General features: G+C 41.3%; 1 protein-coding gene across 5 annotated transcripts in view; it reads right to left on the reverse strand.

Moving 5' to 3' along the window:
• The window catches only part of vps35l (VPS35 endosomal protein sorting factor like), a 172,689-nt gene that overhangs the window by 131,976 nt on the left and 20,609 nt on the right, over positions 1–20,104 (reverse strand). For all 5 annotated transcript variants that reach the window (XR_005945298.1, XM_041206353.1, XM_041206352.1 and 2 more), the window contains exons 2-5: positions 15,597–15,696; positions 11,039–11,230; positions 7,857–7,979; positions 1,598–1,622 (exon numbers count right to left, since the gene is read on the reverse strand). Coding sequence is in view for 4 of the 5 variants with exons in the window: in XM_041206353.1 (XP_041062287.1) it covers positions 1,598–1,622; positions 7,857–7,979; positions 11,039–11,230; positions 15,597–15,696 (440 nt within the window). In the remaining variant the exon portion in view is untranslated. The remainder of the gene's footprint in view (positions 1–1,597; positions 1,623–7,856; positions 7,980–11,038; positions 11,231–15,596; positions 15,697–20,104) is intronic.

Genomic DNA, 20,104 nt, shown 5'->3' on the forward strand with positions numbered 1-20,104 from the left:
GTTTTCAAAGGAGGGGTGTAATGTGTCACCTAGCTAGGTGGAGTTTAGAAGCAGTGTGTTTACTTCTCCCAAAGATTACTGGTAAAACTTCGTGCCAAGGGAAGTTTTTATTATCGGAGGATAAAGTCCAAAGAAATAGTGAAACAATGGTTATTTGTATTCAAAGACAAAAATATATATAAAGAAGGGACAAGGGCTGTGTGTAAGGGAGGGCATTTTTAAGGTCTTAGAAGTGTGTGAAAAAGCCTTCAGCATCTATGGCTAAAGCTGCTGCTGTCTTCAAAGGACTGAAGTTAAGAAAACTCACCTGGAAGTCAACCTGTTCAGGGTATCATGTTTCTTTGCCTGGGTCTCTTAAAATCTGTGTATCTTACTATTGTGTTAATGGAAGTGTAACTGGGAGTTAGCTTGATTAGGGGATTTAGAAATTATCATAGGAGTAATTTGTTGATCCATGTATGTATTTAAAGTAATTTCTTCTATTAATAAATGTTTAATCTAGTTTTGTAAAAACCTATAAGACTAAGGGGAGGTGGTGGCATAAGGTCACTGGGCTGGTAATCCAGGGGACCCGGGTTTGAAGCCCACCACGGCAGATGATAAATGTCTGGAATTAAAAGTCTAATGATGACCATGAAACCACTGCCAATTGCCAAAAAAAAATCTGTTCACCAATGTTCTTTAGGAAAAGAAATCTACCATTCTTACCTGGTCTGGCCTACAGCAACGTAGTTGACTCTTTAAAAGGCTCCGCGCCCCAGAGAGATTGAAGCGGACCAACTGTCCCTAATCACACAGGTAGCACTCTCATATTATGCTGACGCTTAATCTACTTGGCCCAGCTCATTCCCGAGAACCATGTTTAGCAGTGCCTCCTTTCTCGTTGGACTGGACACAGACTGCTGTAGAAAATCTTCCTGAACACAGTGAATTCTTGCCTTTCTCTGCTCATTAAACTAGTACAATCACAGTCTGTATTTGGATAATTATGGTCCTCTAAACATAGAGAGATAACTACTCTACAATTTTTGGACTTGTTTGTAATTTCCTTGCAAATTTGTTTCCACTACTTGGGGGCCTTTGGATGAGCAATGTAATTTCACCCTTCTTGTTTCTTGGGTTTAGCTAAGTAGGTTCCGTCCTTGACCCCTTTGAGGCATCATCTTTCTCTAGGACTGCAGTGTTCTCCTTAAATCAATACTTCTACCCCTCCCCCTTTCCTATCTTTCCTGATCAATTTATATCCAGGAATATTTAACATCTAGTTGCGCTATTCTCTGAGCCAGGTCTCCATTAGTCACAACAACATCATATTTCCACATGACTATCTGCTCCTGCAATCTTATTCATCACACTTTGCACAATCACATACATGCACAGTAACTCTAATTTAGGCTTTATTATTTTCCCTCTAATGCTGAACCCATGCTTTTCCTACTCTGGTGCTATCTATCTCACCCAGTATTCTGTGCACTTTGATATTTCTCTCTAGTATTACTTCCTGGTTCTCCCACACCTGCTGAATTGCGAAATTTTTGACTGAAGGTTGAAAAATTGTACATCTCAAGAGTGAAGCAAACTTATTCTTTCCAATTACCTTTCTCAGATCCCATAAACAAATTCTGTAAATCAAAAAAACAGGTAAAAGAAAAATCAGAATTTGTCCCAAAATATATGGCAGAATGCTATTCTACTATACAAAACAAAACTTATTCAAAAGACTGCAAGAATTGAGTACAGTCTGAATTCAAATATTTTACAGCTAGCACATTTTGTAGAAACAATGAATATCTATAAATATTGTACAATTGATTACTTTCATCTCCAAATGTTGCCCATCTTAATTTAGTAGAACAATTTACTGCACATACAAACTACACAACTCAGAACCAGATTACTATACGGTACAAGTGACATAATAGAAATGTTGTGACTCAATGAGGAGCACAGCACAAATAGGCTCAATAAATTCACAATTAAATATGATATTTATAAAAACGTGCAAGACTTCAATACATTATGAAAGTACCAGTACTAAAGTTACAGTAAAATATAGCATTTCTATCCCTGTTTCTCAACTTGCGTGACCCATTAGTGTTTTGTGTGTACATCTGGATTACAATACATTTAACTATCAGATCATAAAACTTGAAAACTATGGTTACTCCATCGAGGTACACGTCTCAGAACACAGAGGATCTGGGGCACTTTGAAAGTATAGTTATCTGATTAAATTTTTAGAAAACGCTGATATACGAACGTACATACGAACTGATCTGATTGTAACCTCAACCCCACATTCCTGCCTACCCCCAATAACCTTTCACCCCCTTATTAATCAAGAATCTACCTAATTCTGCCTCAAAAATATTCAGAAACTATGTGTCCACTGCATTTTGAGGAAAAGAGTTCCAAAGACACAGGACCCTCGGAAAAATTTTTCCTCATCTCGGTCTTCAATGAAGGGCCCCTTATTTTTAAGCAGCGACCCCTAGTTCTAGATTCTTCCACAAGAGGAAACATCCTCTCCACATCCACCCTGTCAAGACCCTTCAGGATCTTAGAGGTTTCAAATCAAGTCGCCTCTTCGAAATTCCAGTGGATACAAGCCTAACCTGTCCAGCCTTTCCTCATAAGACAACCCACCCATTCCTGGTATTAGCTTAATAAACCTTGTGAACTGCTTCTTACACATTTACATCTTTCTTTAAATAAGGAGACCAGTACTGAAGCATAACCTCCCTATTATTATAATCAAATTCCCTCACAATAAATGATAAAATTCTATTAGCTTTCCTAATTACTTGCTGTACCTACATACTAGCCTTTTGTGATTCATGCACTAGGACGCCCAGATCTCTGAATATCAGAGCTCTGCGGTCTCACACCATTTAGGTAATAAGCTTCTTTTTTATTCTTCCTGCCAAAATGGACAATTTCACATTTGCCCACATTATACCCCATTTGCCAGACCTTTGCCCACTCACCTAACCTATCTCTGTCACTTTGTAGCTTCCTTATGTCATCTTCACAATTTACTTGCCCATCTATCTTTGTGTTGCTAGCAAATTTAGCAACTGTTCCTTTACACCGTTCCTTCACCCAGTCATTTATTTTTTTATTCATTCACGGGATCTGGGCTTCGCTGGTTAGTCAGTATTTATTGCCATGTCTTAGTTTCCCTTGAGAAGGTGGTGGAGGGAGTGAATGTTTGTGGATGTGGTGCCAATCAAGCAGGCTGCTTTGTCCTGGATGGTGTCGAGCTTCTTGAGTGTTGTGGGAGCTGCACTCATCCAGGCAAGTGGGGAGTGTTCCACTGCACTCCTGACTTGTGCCTTGTAGATGGTGGACAGGCTTTGGGGAGTCAGAAGGGGAGTTATTCATTACAAGGTACCTAGCCTCTAACCTGCTCTTGTAGCCACAGTGTTTACATGGCTAGTCTAGTTCAGTTTCAGGTCAATGGTAACCCCCAGGATGTTGATGGTGAGGGATTCAGTGATAGTAATGCCATTGAACATCAAGGGACAATTGAATTCTTTCTTGTTACAGATGGTCATTGCCTGACACTTGTGTGGCGTGAATGTTACTTGCCACTTGTCAGCCCAAGCCTGGATATTGTCCAGGTCTCGCTGCATTTGGACATGGACTGCTTCAGTATCTGAGGAGTCGTGAATGGTGCTGAACATTGTGCAATCATCAGCGAGCATCCCCACTTCTGACCTTATGATGGAAGGAAGGTCATCGATGAAGCAGCTGAAGATAACTGGGCCAAGGACACTACCCTGAGGAACTCCTGCAGTGATGTCCTGGAGCTGAGTCGACCTCCAACAATCACAACCATCTTCCTTTGTGCTAGGTATGACTCCAACCAGCAGAGAGTTTTCCTTGATTCCCACTGACTACCGTTTTGCTAGGGCTCATTGATGCCACACTCAGTCGAATGTAGCTCTCACCTCACTTCGAGAGTTCAGCTCTTTTGTTCATGTTTGAACCAAGGCTTTAATGAGTTCAGGAGCTGAGTGGCCATGGCAGAACCCAAACTGGGCATCAGTGAGCAGGTTATTGCTAAGCAAGTGATGTTTGATCACACTGTTGATGACCCCTTCCATTACTTTACTAATGATTGCGAGTAGACAGATGGGGCGGTAATTGGTTGGGTTGGATTTTTGTGTACAGGACATACCTGGGCAATTATCCACATTGCCGGGTAGATGCCAGTGTTGTAGCTGTACTGGAACAGCTTGGCTAGGGGCATGGCAAGTTCTGGAACACAAGTCTTCAGTACTATTGCTGGAATATTGCCAAGGCCCATAGCCTTTGCAGCATCCAGTGCCTTCAGCCATTTCTTGGTATTACGTGGAGTGAATTGAATTGGCTGAAGACTGGCATCTGTGATGCTGGGGACCTCTGCAGGAGGCCGAGGTGGATCATCCACTCGGCACTTCTGGCTGAAGATTGTAGCAAATGCTTCAGCCTTATCTTTTGCACTGATGTGCAGGGCTCCTCCATCATTGAGGATGGGGATATTTGTAGAGTCTCTTCCTCCAGCGAGTTGTTTAATTGTCCACCACCATTCACGACTGGATGTGGCAGGACTGCAGAGCTTAGATCTGATCTGTTGGTTGTGGGAACGCTTAGCTCTCTCTATCACTTGCTGCTTATGCTGTTTGGCACACAAGTAATCCTGTGTTATAGCTTCACCAGGTTGGCACCTCATTTTTAGGTATGCCTGGTGCTGCTCCTGGCATGCCCTCCTGAACTCTTCATTGAACCAGGGTTGATCCCCTGGCTTGATGGTAATGGTAGAGTGGGGGATATGCTGGGCCATGAGGTTACAGATTAGAATAGTTAAGTACTTATTTGACCAGCGCAGACTTGATGGGCTGAAGGGCCTTTTTTTGTGCTGTGGACCTCCGACTTTATGTCCTGTCCCACCAGTTCGAGTACAATTCTGCTGCTGCTGATGGCTCACAGGGCCTCATGGATGCCCAGTCTTGAGTTGCTAGATCTGTTAGAAATCTATCCCATTTAGCACGGTGGTAGTACCACACAACACGATGGAGGGTATCCTCAATGTGAAGTCAGGATTTCATCTCCACAATTACTGTGCGGTGGTCACTCCTACCGATACTGTCATGGACAGCTGCATCTGCAGCAGGCAGGTTGGTGAGGATGAGGTGAAGTATGTTTTTCCCTCTTATTGGTTCCCTCACCACCTGCCGCAAACCCAGTCTAGCAGCTATGTCCTTTAGGACTCAGCCAGCTCGGTCAGTGGTGGTGCTACCGAGCCACTCTTGGTGATGGGCATTGAAGTCCCCCATTCAGAGTACATTCTGTGACCTTTGCCACCCTCAGTGCTTCCTCCAAGTGGTGTTCAACATGGAGGAGGCACTGATTCATCAGGTCAGGGAGGGTGCTACGTGGTAATCAGCAGCAGGTTTCCTTGCCCAGGTTTGACCTAATGCCATAAGTCTTCATGGGATCCGGAGTCAATGTTGAGGACTCCCAGGGCAACATCCTCCTGACTGTATATCACTGTGCCACCACCTCTCTGGGTCTATCCTACTGGTGGGACAGGACATAAAGTCGGAGGTCCACAGCACAAAAAAAGGCCCTTCAGCCCATCAAGTCTGCGCTGGTCAAATAAGTACTTAACTATTCTAATCCCATTTTCCAGCACTAGGCCCATAGCCTTGTATGCTGTGGCATCGCAAGTGCACATCCAAATACTTCTTAAATGTTATGAGGATTTCTGCCTCTACCACCCTTTCAGGCAGTGAGTTCCAGATTCCCACCACCCTCTGGGTGAAAACATTCTTCCTCACATCCCCTCTGAACCTGCTGCCCCTTACCTTAAATCTATGCCCCTGGTTATTGATCCCTTCACCAAGGGGAAAAGTTCCTTCCTGTCTACCCTATCTATGCCCCTCATAATTTTATACATCTCAATCATGTCCCCCCTCAATCTCCTCAAAATAACCCCAGCCTGCCCAATCTCTCCTCATAACTAAAACTCTCCAGCCCAGGCAACATCCTAGTAAATCTCCTCTGCACTCTCTCTAGTGCAATCACATCCTTCCTATAATGCGGATTCCAGAACTGCACACAATACTCTAGCTGTGGCCTAACCAGCATTTTATACAGTTCCAGCATAACCTCCCTGCTCTTATATTCTATGTCTCGGCTAATAAAGGCAAGTATCCTATATGCCTTCTTAACCACCTTAGCTACCTGTCCCACTACCTTAAGGGACCAGTGGGCATGCACACCAAGGTCCCTCTGATCCTCGGTACTTCTCAGGGTCCTAACATTCATCATGTATTCCTGTGCCTTGTTTGTCCTGCCCAAGTGCATCACCTCACAGTTATCTGCATTAAATTCCATTTGCCACTGATTAGCCTGTCTATATCCTCCTGTAATCTAAGGCTATCCTCCTCACTATTTACCACCCTATCAATTTTCGTGTCATCCGCAAACTTACTGATCAATTGCTGTGACCTAGGGATGCCTCCACTAGGAGGTTATCAATTAATCCTATTTCGTTGCTCAATACCAGGTCTAGTACAGCCTGCTCTCTGGTTGGCTCCAGAATATGCTGTCTAAGAAACTATCCTGAAAACATTCTATGAACTTCTCATCTACAATACTTTTGTCCATCTGATGTTTCCAGTCTATATGTAGATTAAAATCCCCCATGATTATTGCTGTATCTTTCTGACAAGCTCCCATTGTCTCTTCTTTTTTACTCTGTCCTACTGTGTAGTTACAATTAGGGGCCTGTACACCACTCCCACAAGTGACATCTTGCCTTTATCATTCCTCATCTCAACCCACTTCTACATCCTGCTTTCCTAAACTTAGGTCATTCCTCTCTAATGTGCTAATACCATCATTAATTAACAGAGCTACCCCTCTAGCTTCTCCTAACTTCCTGTTCTTCCTAAAAGTCACAGACCCTTCAATATTCAGATCCCAATTTATATCATCCTGCAGCCATGTCTCTGTAATGTTTATCAGATCGTACTTATTTATTTCTATTTGCGTTATCAGTTCATCTGTTTTGTTCTGAAGGCTACGTGCGTTTAGATACAGAGTCTTTAGTTTTGTTCTTTTATTATTTTTGCAGCACCTAGCCTTAGCTGCTGATTTACTCTTAGATTTGTACTCTCTTCCCTTTCCTGTCACAGTCTGTTTATCATTTCTCATATTAATATCCGTCTTTCTTGCCTTGTCTCTATTCTTTGGTTTGCCACATCTTCCCAAATTTGATCCCTTGATCCCCACTATTCGGTTTAAACCCTCTCTACTTCCCTAAATAGGCAGCTCACAATGACACCAGCTCCAGCAGGCTTCAAGTGTAGATCGGCCCAAAGGTACAGATCCCACTTTCCCCAATACTGGTGCCAGTGCCCCATAAATCAGAAGCCACTTCTCCCACACCAGTCCTTAAGCCATTCAGTCATTTCTCTAACCTTATTTTTCTTATGTTAACTTTATTTTTCCCATGCCAATTTGCACATGGCTTTGGTAATAATCCAGAAATTACCACCTTTGGAGGTTCTGCTTCTTAATTTGGTGCCTAGCTCGTCCCACTGACTATGCAAAGCCTCCTTCCTCATCCTGCCTATGATGTTAGTACCTAAATGGGCCACGACCACTGGATCCTCCCCCTCCCATTCCCTACTATAGACAATATTATCAAGTTTGTTTAAAAACAGCCTCGCTAAAGGCAATTGTGTGACTTGTTTCACTGTTATTTAACTGCAATCCCTCAGACTTTGAGGCAGACTAATAGAACACAGCCAAATGTTTAAATGCTATTACGTCATATAGAAGATTGTCCAAACATTACTTACGATGGAAAGCTTCTCTGTGGTTGTGTATCGTGATAGTATATAGCTGCGTTTTCCAGACCATGGTTCGAAGTCATCCCCTACTGCTGTATCCTCTTCTCTGTCACGCTGCTTTTTACCAGGATCCTGTGTAATATAATACAAGTGATGAGTGTCAAAGCAAGTTATTAACAAGCTGTGCTATTTACAATGTCTGTACAACATAATCTTGTCCTGAATAGGTTTGAGCCTTGATGGAAGTATGCTTTAATTTCAATTTCAATGGAAGAGCTGCAAAGGAAGCCAGTTAGCTCAGTTGGGTATATGGTTAGCATGTGGTCCAAATCGGTGCCTACAACATGGGTTTGTTTCCCATTCTGACTGAGGGGAACATGGGACCTGGCACATCGCCCTGCCACTGAGTGTACAAGGCAATGGCAAACCACCCCTGACAAAAACTGGCAAGGAAAACAGCTCAGGATGAATCATCAGCAGACAAAGAGCCAAGGGCCTGCCTTTGGGAAGAGCACACATCACAGAATCAGATTGTTACAGCACAGAAGGTGACTATTCAGCCCATCGTGTCTGCACCAGCTCTCCAAATATGCAATTCATCTAGTGCCATTCTCCCCCCTTCTCCCTGTAATTCTGCACATTCTTCCTTTTCAGATAACAATCTAATCCCTTTTGAATCCTTCAGTTGAGCCTGCCTCCACCACACTCTCAGGCGGAGCATTCCAGGTCCTAACCATCTGCTGCATGAACATTTTCTTTCCCTCATGTCGCTTTTGCTTCTTTTTCCAATTATTTCAAATCTGTGCCCTCTCATTCTCTATCCTTTCACGAGTGGGAATAGTTTCTCCCTATCTACTCTGTCTAGGCCCCTCAGGATTTCGAATACCTCAAATCTCCTCTCAGCTTTCTTTTCTCCAAGGAAAACAACCCCAACTCTCCAATCTATCTTCCTCATTCCTGGAATCATTCTTGTGAAACTTTTCTGCACTCCCCTCGGTAATTCCTTCACATCTTTCCTGAAATGTGATGCCCAGAACTGGATGCAATACTCCAGCTAAGGCTGAATCAGTGTTTTATACAAGTTTTACATAACCTCCTTACTCATGTACTCTACACCCTTATTATTAAAATCTGTATGCTTTATTAACTGCTCTCTCAAACTGTCCTGCCACCTTCAGTGACTTATGCACATATACACCAAGGTCCCTCTACACCTGCACCCCCTTTAGAATTAAAGGAAGGAAGAGATAGTTGCAATTTTCCCATTTCACGTAGAAACCTTCACCTAACACTGGATTACAAGTCATGCTAAAAGAAAGCTCAGGTTAGTTGTAAATTATTCCAAAGTTTATCACAGACATGATTTCTTTAATTTATCTTAAGCTACATGGTTGAGCCTTCTTGAATTCTACATACCCCCCAAAAGTTTGAAAATCAAGCTCTCATTAAATTACAGAATGAAAAGTAAATATATCAATTTACCTCTGAACTCAAAAGTAACACTAATATGTACTATACTCACAACAAAATGGGAACAAAAATCCCAAAATGCAACACTATATCTCTAGCTTTTTTTAAACTTGCTGTGTGCCCAGAGATGTTTTTCCAAGTTGAAACCGCTATATAAATGCAAGTTGTTGTAATTGGCAACAATGGGAAAGCTACATTCATTGTCCAGCCCTAGCAGCTCTTGGAATATGCCTTCTTGAGTTTGCTTGATAGTATAACACTTAAAATCTATTCTCAGGTTTCATAAAATTATGAAGTTTTGGGGCTGTCTTTAACTTAGGATAAAATGGGTAGGATCATGTGACCTGTTCTTACATCTACCTAACAACGCGCCTGGGTGACTTGGCTGTTAAAGATTAAAGGGAGGCCTGAGTGTTTTTGCTGGAAAGAAGGTGATAGGTGTTCACACCTGGGGCCAATGGCACCAGCATCTGCATTTACAGTAGTTGGACTGCTAGTCTCCAAAGTCCCAGGAAGGTATTGAGAATGTTGGGTTGTAAACAGTTATGCTTTAAACTATCCATTTATTCCTAAGGTAAAAAAAGAGAGTTGGGGTCTCAATGATAGCTAATCAGTGTGTGATTCACATTGCCATGGTGATGGGCTTTGAGAGGTCAAGTGTTTTTAAGATACCCCTGAAAGCCCACTGACAAAAGCAGTGTACCAGGATCCAAGAAAGAGGCTAGAGACTGAAAATCTCTATGGTTCAACATGACTAAATGCAGGTGGGAGCTTGCACTCAGGTTGAAAGGACCCAATTCCTAAAGACTTGAAATGAGGCTGGGAGATTCACTCAGTTTCTGCTAGAAGGAGAACCTTAAGGAAAAACCCTCACCATGAAAGACAGTTCTGGGGTAACAAGGTACCAGGCTGGGAAAGGAATGAAAGTAAACCCACGGAAACTAAGAATCACTTTGATCTGGGTACCGGCAGAATTGAATAGATACTTAGGGGACAGTGTAAAATATACCTGTGAAGTGGGTTTTCCAGTTGTGTTAAAAGGGGGAATGTTCTGTTATGTAATTTAAAGTACAGGTTGCCTACAATGATAGTGTTTAGTCATGGTGCTGTTAGTCTGCTTGTTACAGTAAAAGTGTTAAACATGAAATTTTGCTATATCATTCTTTTCAGCTGTCAACTGGAAGTTTGATGATTGTAAAATCAGGTAGGAGATGCACATTGGGATTTGTTGCCAATTCCATTGACAGGTTTCATTCAGAAATCCATTTTCAGCTCACACAGATATGGATCATGGCAAATTGTCCAACTGAATGAACACTGAAAGTTGCATCACTGTTCTAGCTAACATTCAATGTTGATTGGTGTCTTGCTAACCATCTGCTGGCCAATAACATTTGTGAGGTAGAGAGCCAAAAATGAAGAGCCAGTCAACAAGACAGGAAAGAACAGCAGCAATCCCATCCAACACAACACTTCAACATTCCAGTATTGCTAGCAACTAAATGGAAGCCACGAATTTATTACTCAATTGTAGTCCCAGCCCAAAATTCCAAAGGGGAGCTAACAAAAGAAAAAAAAATATTCCAAGCTTATTTTAAAAGTAAACAGTAAAATTTAAAAAAACCTCAAGACCATCTATACATCTGTAATTTGAGTGGTAATTTTACCTAGATGATCTAAAATTAAAGATATAATGGCACCACTTTAACTTTTAACAGTACCATACTGATGTTGCTTTTTCCTGCTGTCATGGCTGCAGGTGTCAGAGGATCCACTGATGCAGCAAACTGTGAGAGAGGATCACTGCCATCCAGCATGCTGCTCAAAGGATCCACCATCGAACTCGAGGACGATGAAGAGGTAGACGAGGTACTTCCTTTACGAACGACTTTCTTAGTCTTTGACTCCGTGACCTACAAGGGATCATCAAATAAATACATTATTTTTCTGTATTAACTTTTCTTAATAGATCTTTGCAAGCTCCTATACCAGCATGAATGTATTTGGTGTTATTTGATTTGCATATTCAGAAAATACAATAAATGTCATATTAAGATTGCCTGAACATGTGATAAAAGTTTTAAAATAAAAATGAGATTTAAAAATGATGAAATGTTTCATACGTAACAAGGGAGATGGTGGTGTAGTGGTATTGTCACTAGACTAGTGATTCAGAGGCCCAGCCTAATGCTCTGGGGGCACAGGTTCAAATCCCCCCACGGCAGCTGGTGGAATTTAAATTCAATTAGTAAAACAAAAATCTGGAATTGAAAGCCAGTCTCAGTAGTGGTGACCATGAAACTATCATCAATTGGTGTAAAAACCCATCTGGTTCACTAATGTCCTTTAGGAAAGGAAATCTGCCATCCTTACCTGGTCTGACCTATATGTGACTCCAGACACACGGCAATATGGTTGACCCCTAATGGCCCTCAGAAATGGCCTAGTAAGCCACGAGGGCGATTGGAGATGGGCAACAAATACAGGCCTTGCCAGTGATGCCCACAACCCATGAAAGAATAAAAAGAAAATGTGTATAGCTGCTTTGCATTCCCTCCCAAGATGAATTTTAAAAATTCAAACAAAACATCTTTCCTTCCAAAAACATCACTGTGTAATACATGACTTTTGGTTCATCAATTTACCTTTGTGCACCCAATTAGATCATAATTTAAAAATTCACCCTTTCTTAAGACATGCAACTCAGGTTGATTTGGCTCTCCACCTTTACCAAAGATACCATGCCCTGAATAAATGTAGATTTGGATTCAGTTTTCCAAACAGAGCCAATTATTTTTACAGGGCAGCAAAGTCTAAGTTGAAGATGGAAAGATACAACACTGAATAAGCTATAACGAGACAAAAATTTAGTTCCAGCAAAAATGGGGAGAGCTTAGAAGAACTCCCCCAACACCCTCCCCCTGCCCACTACACACCCAAATAAATGGCCATTGATGCAAACCAGATACAATTGTTAAAGGGATTAAATGCTTGAAAGAAAATATTAAAATGATACTAGGAAAGAGGAGGATCAGTACATCAGTTAGACAGATTCTCTGATTCTATAAAGACCCAAAATCGTAAAACTCTATGCATGCTGCTTACTATAACATGCATCAAGATAACACAGGGATGAATTCCTGAATTCATACTGCGAAGATGGATGTCATTTTTTAAATATTTTGAGAATATGGTGGTATTCTGTAACGAAGGCCACGTGTGTGTGTCCATGGTTAGCTAAACTGGGGGAAGGTCAGCAAAGATAGCTTGTCTGTGGGAACTAAGGTGAAGGAATTAATGTCATGCATTTGCAGCGAGAGGATGGTGAGTTTGGATTTACAAGTAAATAGGTTGGGTCAAATTTGCATAAATAAGGTAAGCAGGGACTTACTTGACTTTTCAGCTGTTGCATTTCAAAGGGGAGTTTAGAACTGACAAGGAACTTTTACAACTTACAAAGATTTCATAAGTAAAGAAGGGAAGGTTGTTAAATTTTACTTGACCCAAAAGTGGAGGCAATAGGAAAACATGAAAGATTTTTATATTTGGAAAAGTTGAGTTAAAAGAGTTGTTTGAGAACAATGGAATCTAATGGAATATATTTCAGGAAAAGTGTTTAGTTGAGTTGTGTTGCCTGGGGCGGGGCTCTGTGCTGAGAAAAGGTGTGAATCTGAAACAGCCATCCAGTCAAGCCAGAGAAGTCTGTCTCAGAGAGCAGTTTGTTTTCTGAACTTTCTTGGATTTCCACAGCTAGGTGGAAGAGAATGAGAAGTTGTATGGTATACCTTCACTGAAGGGACAGCAGTTTTTGCCTTGAGTAATATTCCTGGATTTTTATGGTCAAACTCTAGAAGGGAGCTGATGCCAAGTAATTTACTTGTGTGTTCTGACCAAGTGGGTTTTTTTGCGGGATGTTTTGTAAGACTGTTTTAACTATGAAACTTAAATCTTGTGTGCTTAAATTTTTTTTTCCTTCTGGTTAATACATCTTTGCATTTTAAAATCCAGAAGTGTTACCAGGATTTCTATGCTTCTGGGATCAGTAGTTCTTTCCCTCATTTGCAAAATACAGAAAGAAGTTTGTGATCAGTAAGACAGGTTTCCCTCTGGGATAAAAACAAAAAACTGCGGATCCAGGTAATTCTGTTTTTGTTTCCCTCTGGGATCTGGCATGCTCGGCATCAGCTGTGGTTGTAACAATACAGATATATTAATGGAAAGCTCCATGGATAGTAGGGCATAGAATTACACACACAATAAGCAGCTACTTGGTACAGAAATTGCATCAGCTCCTTTGAAGTGCAATCCAGTGAGTTTCATTTCCTGCTCTTTCCCCATACCCGTCATTTGTTTCTCCTTCAAATAGATATAAGATTCGCTTTTGAAAGCTATTACAGACCCTGTGCCTACCACCCTCTCAGGTACTGCATTTCAAATGTTTTCTTTCTTGTCTCCTCTAGTTCTTTTGCCAATCACTTTAAATCTGCACCCTCTGATTATCCACCCTTCAGCCACTGGAAACAATTTCTCTTTCTTTATCTAGAGCCTTCATGGTTTTAAAGCACCTCCATAAATCTCCTCTCAACCTTCCCTGCTTTAAAGGACAATCCCAGTTTCTCTTGTCTATCCAGGTAACTGTAATCCCTCATTTCTCGAACCATTCCAGTAAATCACTTCTGTACCCTCGCCAAAGCCTTCATGGCTTTCCTAGCAAATGAAGCCCAGAATTGAACACAATAGGCTATCTGGGGCTGAACTAATATTTTATATAGGATTATCAAACCTCACTGGCTTTTGCACTCTTTATTGTTTTGTTAACCTGTTCTGCTACCTTAAGATTTATGCAAAAAGAACCACAGGTCACTCTATTCTTGTACCCCCATTAAAATTGTCCCGTTTAGTACTTATTGTCTCTTCACATTGCTCCTACCAAAATGTGTACCTCACTTTTCCACGTTGAATTTCAACTGCCAAGTGTATTACATTCCACCAGCTTGTGTCCTTGAGAAGTCTATTTAGTTTCTTCATCACGGTTTACGACGCTTCCAAATTACCTGCTGTCTGCAAATGTTGAAATTGTGCCGTGTGCTCACAAGTCCAGGGCATTAATGTAGATCAAGAACAGCTGGGCTCTAAGTATTGAATCCAGGGAACACACATCCAGAAAAAAATCAATCTTAACTCTCTGCTTTCTATTTCTTAGCCAATTTTCCATCCATGCTGCTACTTGCCCCTTTTATTCTATGGGTGTCAATTTTTTTACTATTATGTAGTCCTTGTCTTTTGAAAGTCTATATGGACATCAACTGCACTACTCTCATCCAGCCTCCGTTATATCAAAAAACTCAATTCACAATCTGCCCTGAACAAATCCATACTTGTCTGGGTGACTGTTAACTCTCAGATTATTGTTTCTAAAAGCTCCACGCCACTGGCATTAAAAACTGACTGACCTGTAATTGCAAAGATTGCTCCTTCTCCCCTCTCCCGAACAAGTGTGTAACATTTGCAATCCTTCAGTCCACTGACACTACCCCAAAATCTAAAAAAGGTTGGAAGATTGTGGCCAGCACCAATTTGTACTGTCACTTCCTTCAGCAATCAAAGATGCATTCCTTCCAGACCAGGCAATTCATCCTCTTAAGTACCGCCAGCCTTCTGAATAAATCCTCTTTATCTCACTCAGTAGCCAGACAACCTCTTTGTTTACTGTGGCTTTGGCAAAGTCCTCTTCCGTGGGAAATGCCGATGCAAAGTATTCAGTCAGCACTTCAGTCATGCTGTCTGTCTCTACCAATAGATCTTCATTTTGGTCCCTAATTGGCTCCACTGCTCCTTTAACAACCCTTTTACTGTTAATGCACTTATAGAAAACTTTAGGATTCCCTTTGATGTTAGTACAAGAAAAGATTGGTAGCTGTCCCTTTAGTTCTCATTTTGCTTTTCACTTCTCTGTACTTTTTTTATATTCAATCTGATTTTTCTTTGTCTTATTAAGCTGATATCTGTCTTACACCCCCTTTTTCTGCTTCATCCAACTCCACAACTCCTTTATCATTCAGAGCGCTCTGGCTTTAGGTGCCCTCCATTCCACCCTTGTGCAAACGTGCTTAGGCTACAGTGTCACAAACACACAACACAAAACAGGTTTAATGTTGACATGCAAATTTAATTTAAACATGTTGCTTTTTTTAAATTTAACCATTAACAAATTCACTTTAATATTTATGATTAATAAGATAATCATTTGGGACAGTGGAATGGTATTGAGGAACGTACAGTGATAAGTTTCAGTGGGTGAAAGTCGCCAAATTCCAAAGGTACAGCCTCGAGGCAGCATGCTTCCAATTCTGCTTTGTAATTCCTGTTCCTGGAATACCTTCAAGTAAAACAAAAAAACAAAATCAGATTTATGGCTTTCACTAAATGACACGTTGAGCGAACATACTTCTTTTAGTCACACTTCATCACAACGTACGAATCAGGAGCAGGAGGCGGCCATTTGGTCCCTCAAGCCTGCTCTCCCATTCAATAAGATCATGTCTGATCTGATTGCAACCTCAAATCCACATTCCTACCTACCCCCGATAACCTTTCACCCCTTTATCAATCAAGAATCTATCCAGCTCTGCCTTAAAAATATTCAAAGACTCTGCTTCCGTCACCTTTTGAGGAAGAGAGTCCCAAAGACTCTCAACCCTCAGAAAAATTTCTCCTCAACTCTGTCTTAAATGGGCAACCCCTTCTTTTATAAACTGTGATCCCTACTTCTGGAATCATCCATCTGAGGGGCAGCTGTTCTATATCACGTTTGACTTGTCTCCTCACAGCCCTCAAACAACTCCTTTATCATTCAGAGCGCTCTGGCTTTAGGTGCCCTCCATTCCCCCCTTGTGCAAATGTGCTTAGGCTACAGTGTCACAAACACACAACACAAAACAGGTTTAATGTTGACATGCAAATTTAATTTAACCATGCTGCTTTTTTTAAGTTTAACCATTAACAAATTCACGTTAATATCTATGATTAATAAGATAATCATTTGGGACAGTGGAATGGTATTGAGGAACGTACAGTGATAAGTTTCAGTGGGTGAAAGTCGCCAAATTACAAAACTACAAACACACTTGCTAAGGACCCAACTGCTAGAAAATTGTTTGCCACTACCCAGATAAAAGCAAAATGATTTTAAGAAAAAGTACCATAAAATATGTCACAGTGCAATTGACAATTTATTCCTATTAAGACACTTTATAATTACCTAGAAAAGAAAAAACACAACTGCCACATCTACAAAAATATTATTCATCCAAAGCACAAAAAAATTAGCTTTACTTATTAATAAAGGACCATTTTACAATTTCAATAAGTTAGCTGTTCACCAAGTAAATAATACATAAGTAAAATCCTTACCACTACCAGTCATATTCACTGTAATAATCCGTTATACAAACTGGTTAGATGTACTCAGTCCAGGTCAAGGTTAACTTGAAGGCAACTTCTCAGTATTTATACTCACCTCTACCCTAACCTGAGGCTTTGTCAGGGAAAGACGAGATTTGGCATTAATCATGTTAGCTTGAAGTTTGCTAATGTGAACCGAGATTAACAGGTAACCACCATGACCAACAAGTTAAAGTAGTCACTTTACTCATGCTGTGCGAATATAACAAAAGGATAGGATGGATAGAAGTCAGATCAGAGGTGCCTGGAGAGAAGTAGCTCTGTCAAAGGGAAAGGCACATGAGGATAGACAGGAAGGTGTTTAATAATAAAAAAAACTGACAGGAATAAAAGTTGAAGCAGAATTAGAATCAGTTAGAAATAAATGCAAAGCCGTTTAACACACAATACCAAATGGAAACCTGAATATTGGTGAAAGAGCAAAGCCCATCAGGCAGAAGAAACAAAAGTTACCTTGTCTCCACTTATCAAAAAATCACTAATGCAATGGATGTAGGAGACAGAGGGTGATGACAGAAGGATGCTTTATTGACTGGAAGCCAGTGTCCAGTGACATACCACAGGGATCTGTGCTGGGTGCCCTACTATTTGTCATTTATATAAACGACGTAGATGACTATGTGGGAGGTAGGATTAGTAAGTTTGCGGATGACACAAAGATTGGCCGGGTGGTTAACAGTGAGGTTGAGTGTCTTGGGTTACAGGAAGATATAGACAGGATGGTCAAATGGGCAGATAAGTGGCAGGTGGAATTTAACCCTGAAAAGTGTGAGGTGATAGACTTTAGAAAGAGTAATTTGACAAGGAAGTATTCACTGAATGGCATGACACTAGGAAGTTCTGAGGAACAAAGGGACCTTGGCGTGTGTGTCCATAGTTCTCTGAGGGCGGAGGGGCATGTTAGTGGGGTGGTGAAAAAGGCGTATGGGACACTTGCCTTTATCAATCGAGGCATAGATTACAAAAGTAGTGAGGTCATGTTGGAGTTGTATAGAACCTGGGTGAGGCCACAGCTGGAGTACTGTGTGCAGTTCTGGTCACTACATTATAGGAAGGATGTGATTGCACTGAAGGGGGTGCAGAGGAGGTTCACCAGGATGTTGCCTGGGATGAAACATTTAAGTTATGAAGAGAGGTTGGATAGATTTGGGTTGTTTTCATTGGAGCAGAGAAGACTGAGGGGCGACCTGATCGAGGTGTACAAGATTATGAGGGGCATGGACAGGGTGGATAGGGAGCAGCTGTTCCCCTTAGTTGAAGGGTCAGTCACAAGGGAACATAAGTTCAAGGTGACGGGCAGGAGGTTTAGGGGGGATGTGAGGAAAAACTTTTTTTACCCAGAGGGTGGTGACAGTCTGGAATGCGCTGCCTGGGAGGGTGGTGGAGGCGGGTTGCCTCACATCCTTTAAAAAGTACCTGGATGAGCACTTGGCACGTCTTAACATTCAAGGCTATGAGCCAAGTGCTGGTAAATGGGATTAGGTAGGTAGGTCAGGTGTTTCTCACGTGTCGGTGCAGACTCGATGGGCCAAAGGGCCTCTTCTGCATTGCGATATTCTGTGATTCTGGATTAGAAATAATAATGAAGAGGAGAGGTACCTAAACAGTGCAAGCTAGAAAGTCAAGAACCCAAACGGAAAAACACTAATGAGATTTGTAACAGCCAATTGCACTAAGCAGGTGCTGGCTCTGATTCAGTTATGTTGTGCCTGGACCTTTACAACAGGACTAAAATCACACAGAATAAAACTGTAGAATTACAAAGATATTATAATCAGATTTTACTCTGAACAAAAATTCTATGTTTAAATATAATTATGATGCGCTCAAATAGCTTACAGTGCACAAAGTTAATAATTGTAGTGAAGAGTTGTCTAAATAAATGTAGGACTACAACGTTGTCAAAATAACGGCAATGTTAATAGCACTTGCTATTATTTATGTGCAAATGCCACTGCAACCACAGGCCAGGGTACAAGTTAAATGCAAAAATGCAAAGTTGTAAAAATGCACCATTCAGCTATAAGCTCTGTGAAAACAGCATCTCGCTGCCTGCTCCCCATTCAAATGCAGCGAGTGGCACCAAGTTATTGCTTGCATGGTAGATAAAAACTAAGTTTACCACAGAAAGACTGAAATGGACAAGAATTAACAAGTACTCTTTTAACAAGATGGTAAGTATTAATATTTGTCGCAGCATACAAGTCAACCCAGTGTACAAGAAAACACCAAAATACATGCTTAGGCCTGTACTCGGAGTATAACTTGACCCCTCACTTCTCAGCTAATAAAGGCATGTTTAGGGCTATAAGCGCCTCAATGTTTCAGCTCTGAAATACGTGTTTAAAGTTATACCCACCTTAGGTATGGGATTAAGGAGGCTATACAGACCATGTTGCCAAGGTGATACGGGGGAGTTTAAGATATGCCCACACAGAGCAGAGCAGACCACACATGGAACTGATGAACGGAAATGGGTCCTCCAGTAAAAAGATTTAAGTATGAAACTGGTTTCAAATTAAAAGTCATAACATTCGTTAACTTGTCAAATAACCATGGTGCTGCGAGGGTATTTAGTGTTAGTCAAACCTGGTGCGAGAATGGAAGGAGGAATCTGCCCAAGATCAAATTTGGTCTGAGAACAGGGACCAGCCATTGGTCTGATCTTCAGAAGCTTGTTTTGGGAATGGGTCCTCGAAAATCATGGGAATGGTTACATCGCCACCAGAAATGCAATGCACATATATACGCACTTAAGTGGGTCAAATCAAACCCTGAGTCCAGTAGAGATTTCAGAGCAGCTAGTTGGTACAGTCACTTGATGGAACAAAAATGTTGTGGCAGAAGACCAAGATCACTCAGACTACCAAAAGACCTTGATGTCAAAATTACCATTTTCCAGAGATTCATCATCAGAAAGCAGCAAAAACACAAGTTCCAATATGTCACATCACAAGGATGAAAGACCCATGAATTTCCTTGGGTCCAGCAACTGAACTGTGGAGAGGAAAGGTTCAAAAATGGTTCTGGTATAAACCATCATCGTTGGCTGCCCCTTAAGTCAAGGATGACGTCTACTCAAGGTTGCAAGTTTCCGCCATGGGTCATCATGTGACTGAAAAGGCAGATTCTCAAACTGCAGAATTTTAGGCACATGGGGGTAGGACGTCCCATGAGGTATTGGGATCTTGTTTTCAGGATTTGCTTCCCTTTCTTTTGTGAAAAGCACAAGACATGAGAAGGCAAGATTCACGATGCTACTAGCTCGCATGGCTAATGGAACAAAATTAAAGCCTATGGGAATTTTCAAGTGTAAAGCCATG

Source organism: Carcharodon carcharias, chromosome 15 (genome assembly GCF_017639515.1).
Source record: "Carcharodon carcharias isolate sCarCar2 chromosome 15, sCarCar2.pri, whole genome shotgun sequence".
Taxonomy (NCBI): domain Eukaryota; kingdom Metazoa; phylum Chordata; class Chondrichthyes; order Lamniformes; family Lamnidae; genus Carcharodon; species Carcharodon carcharias.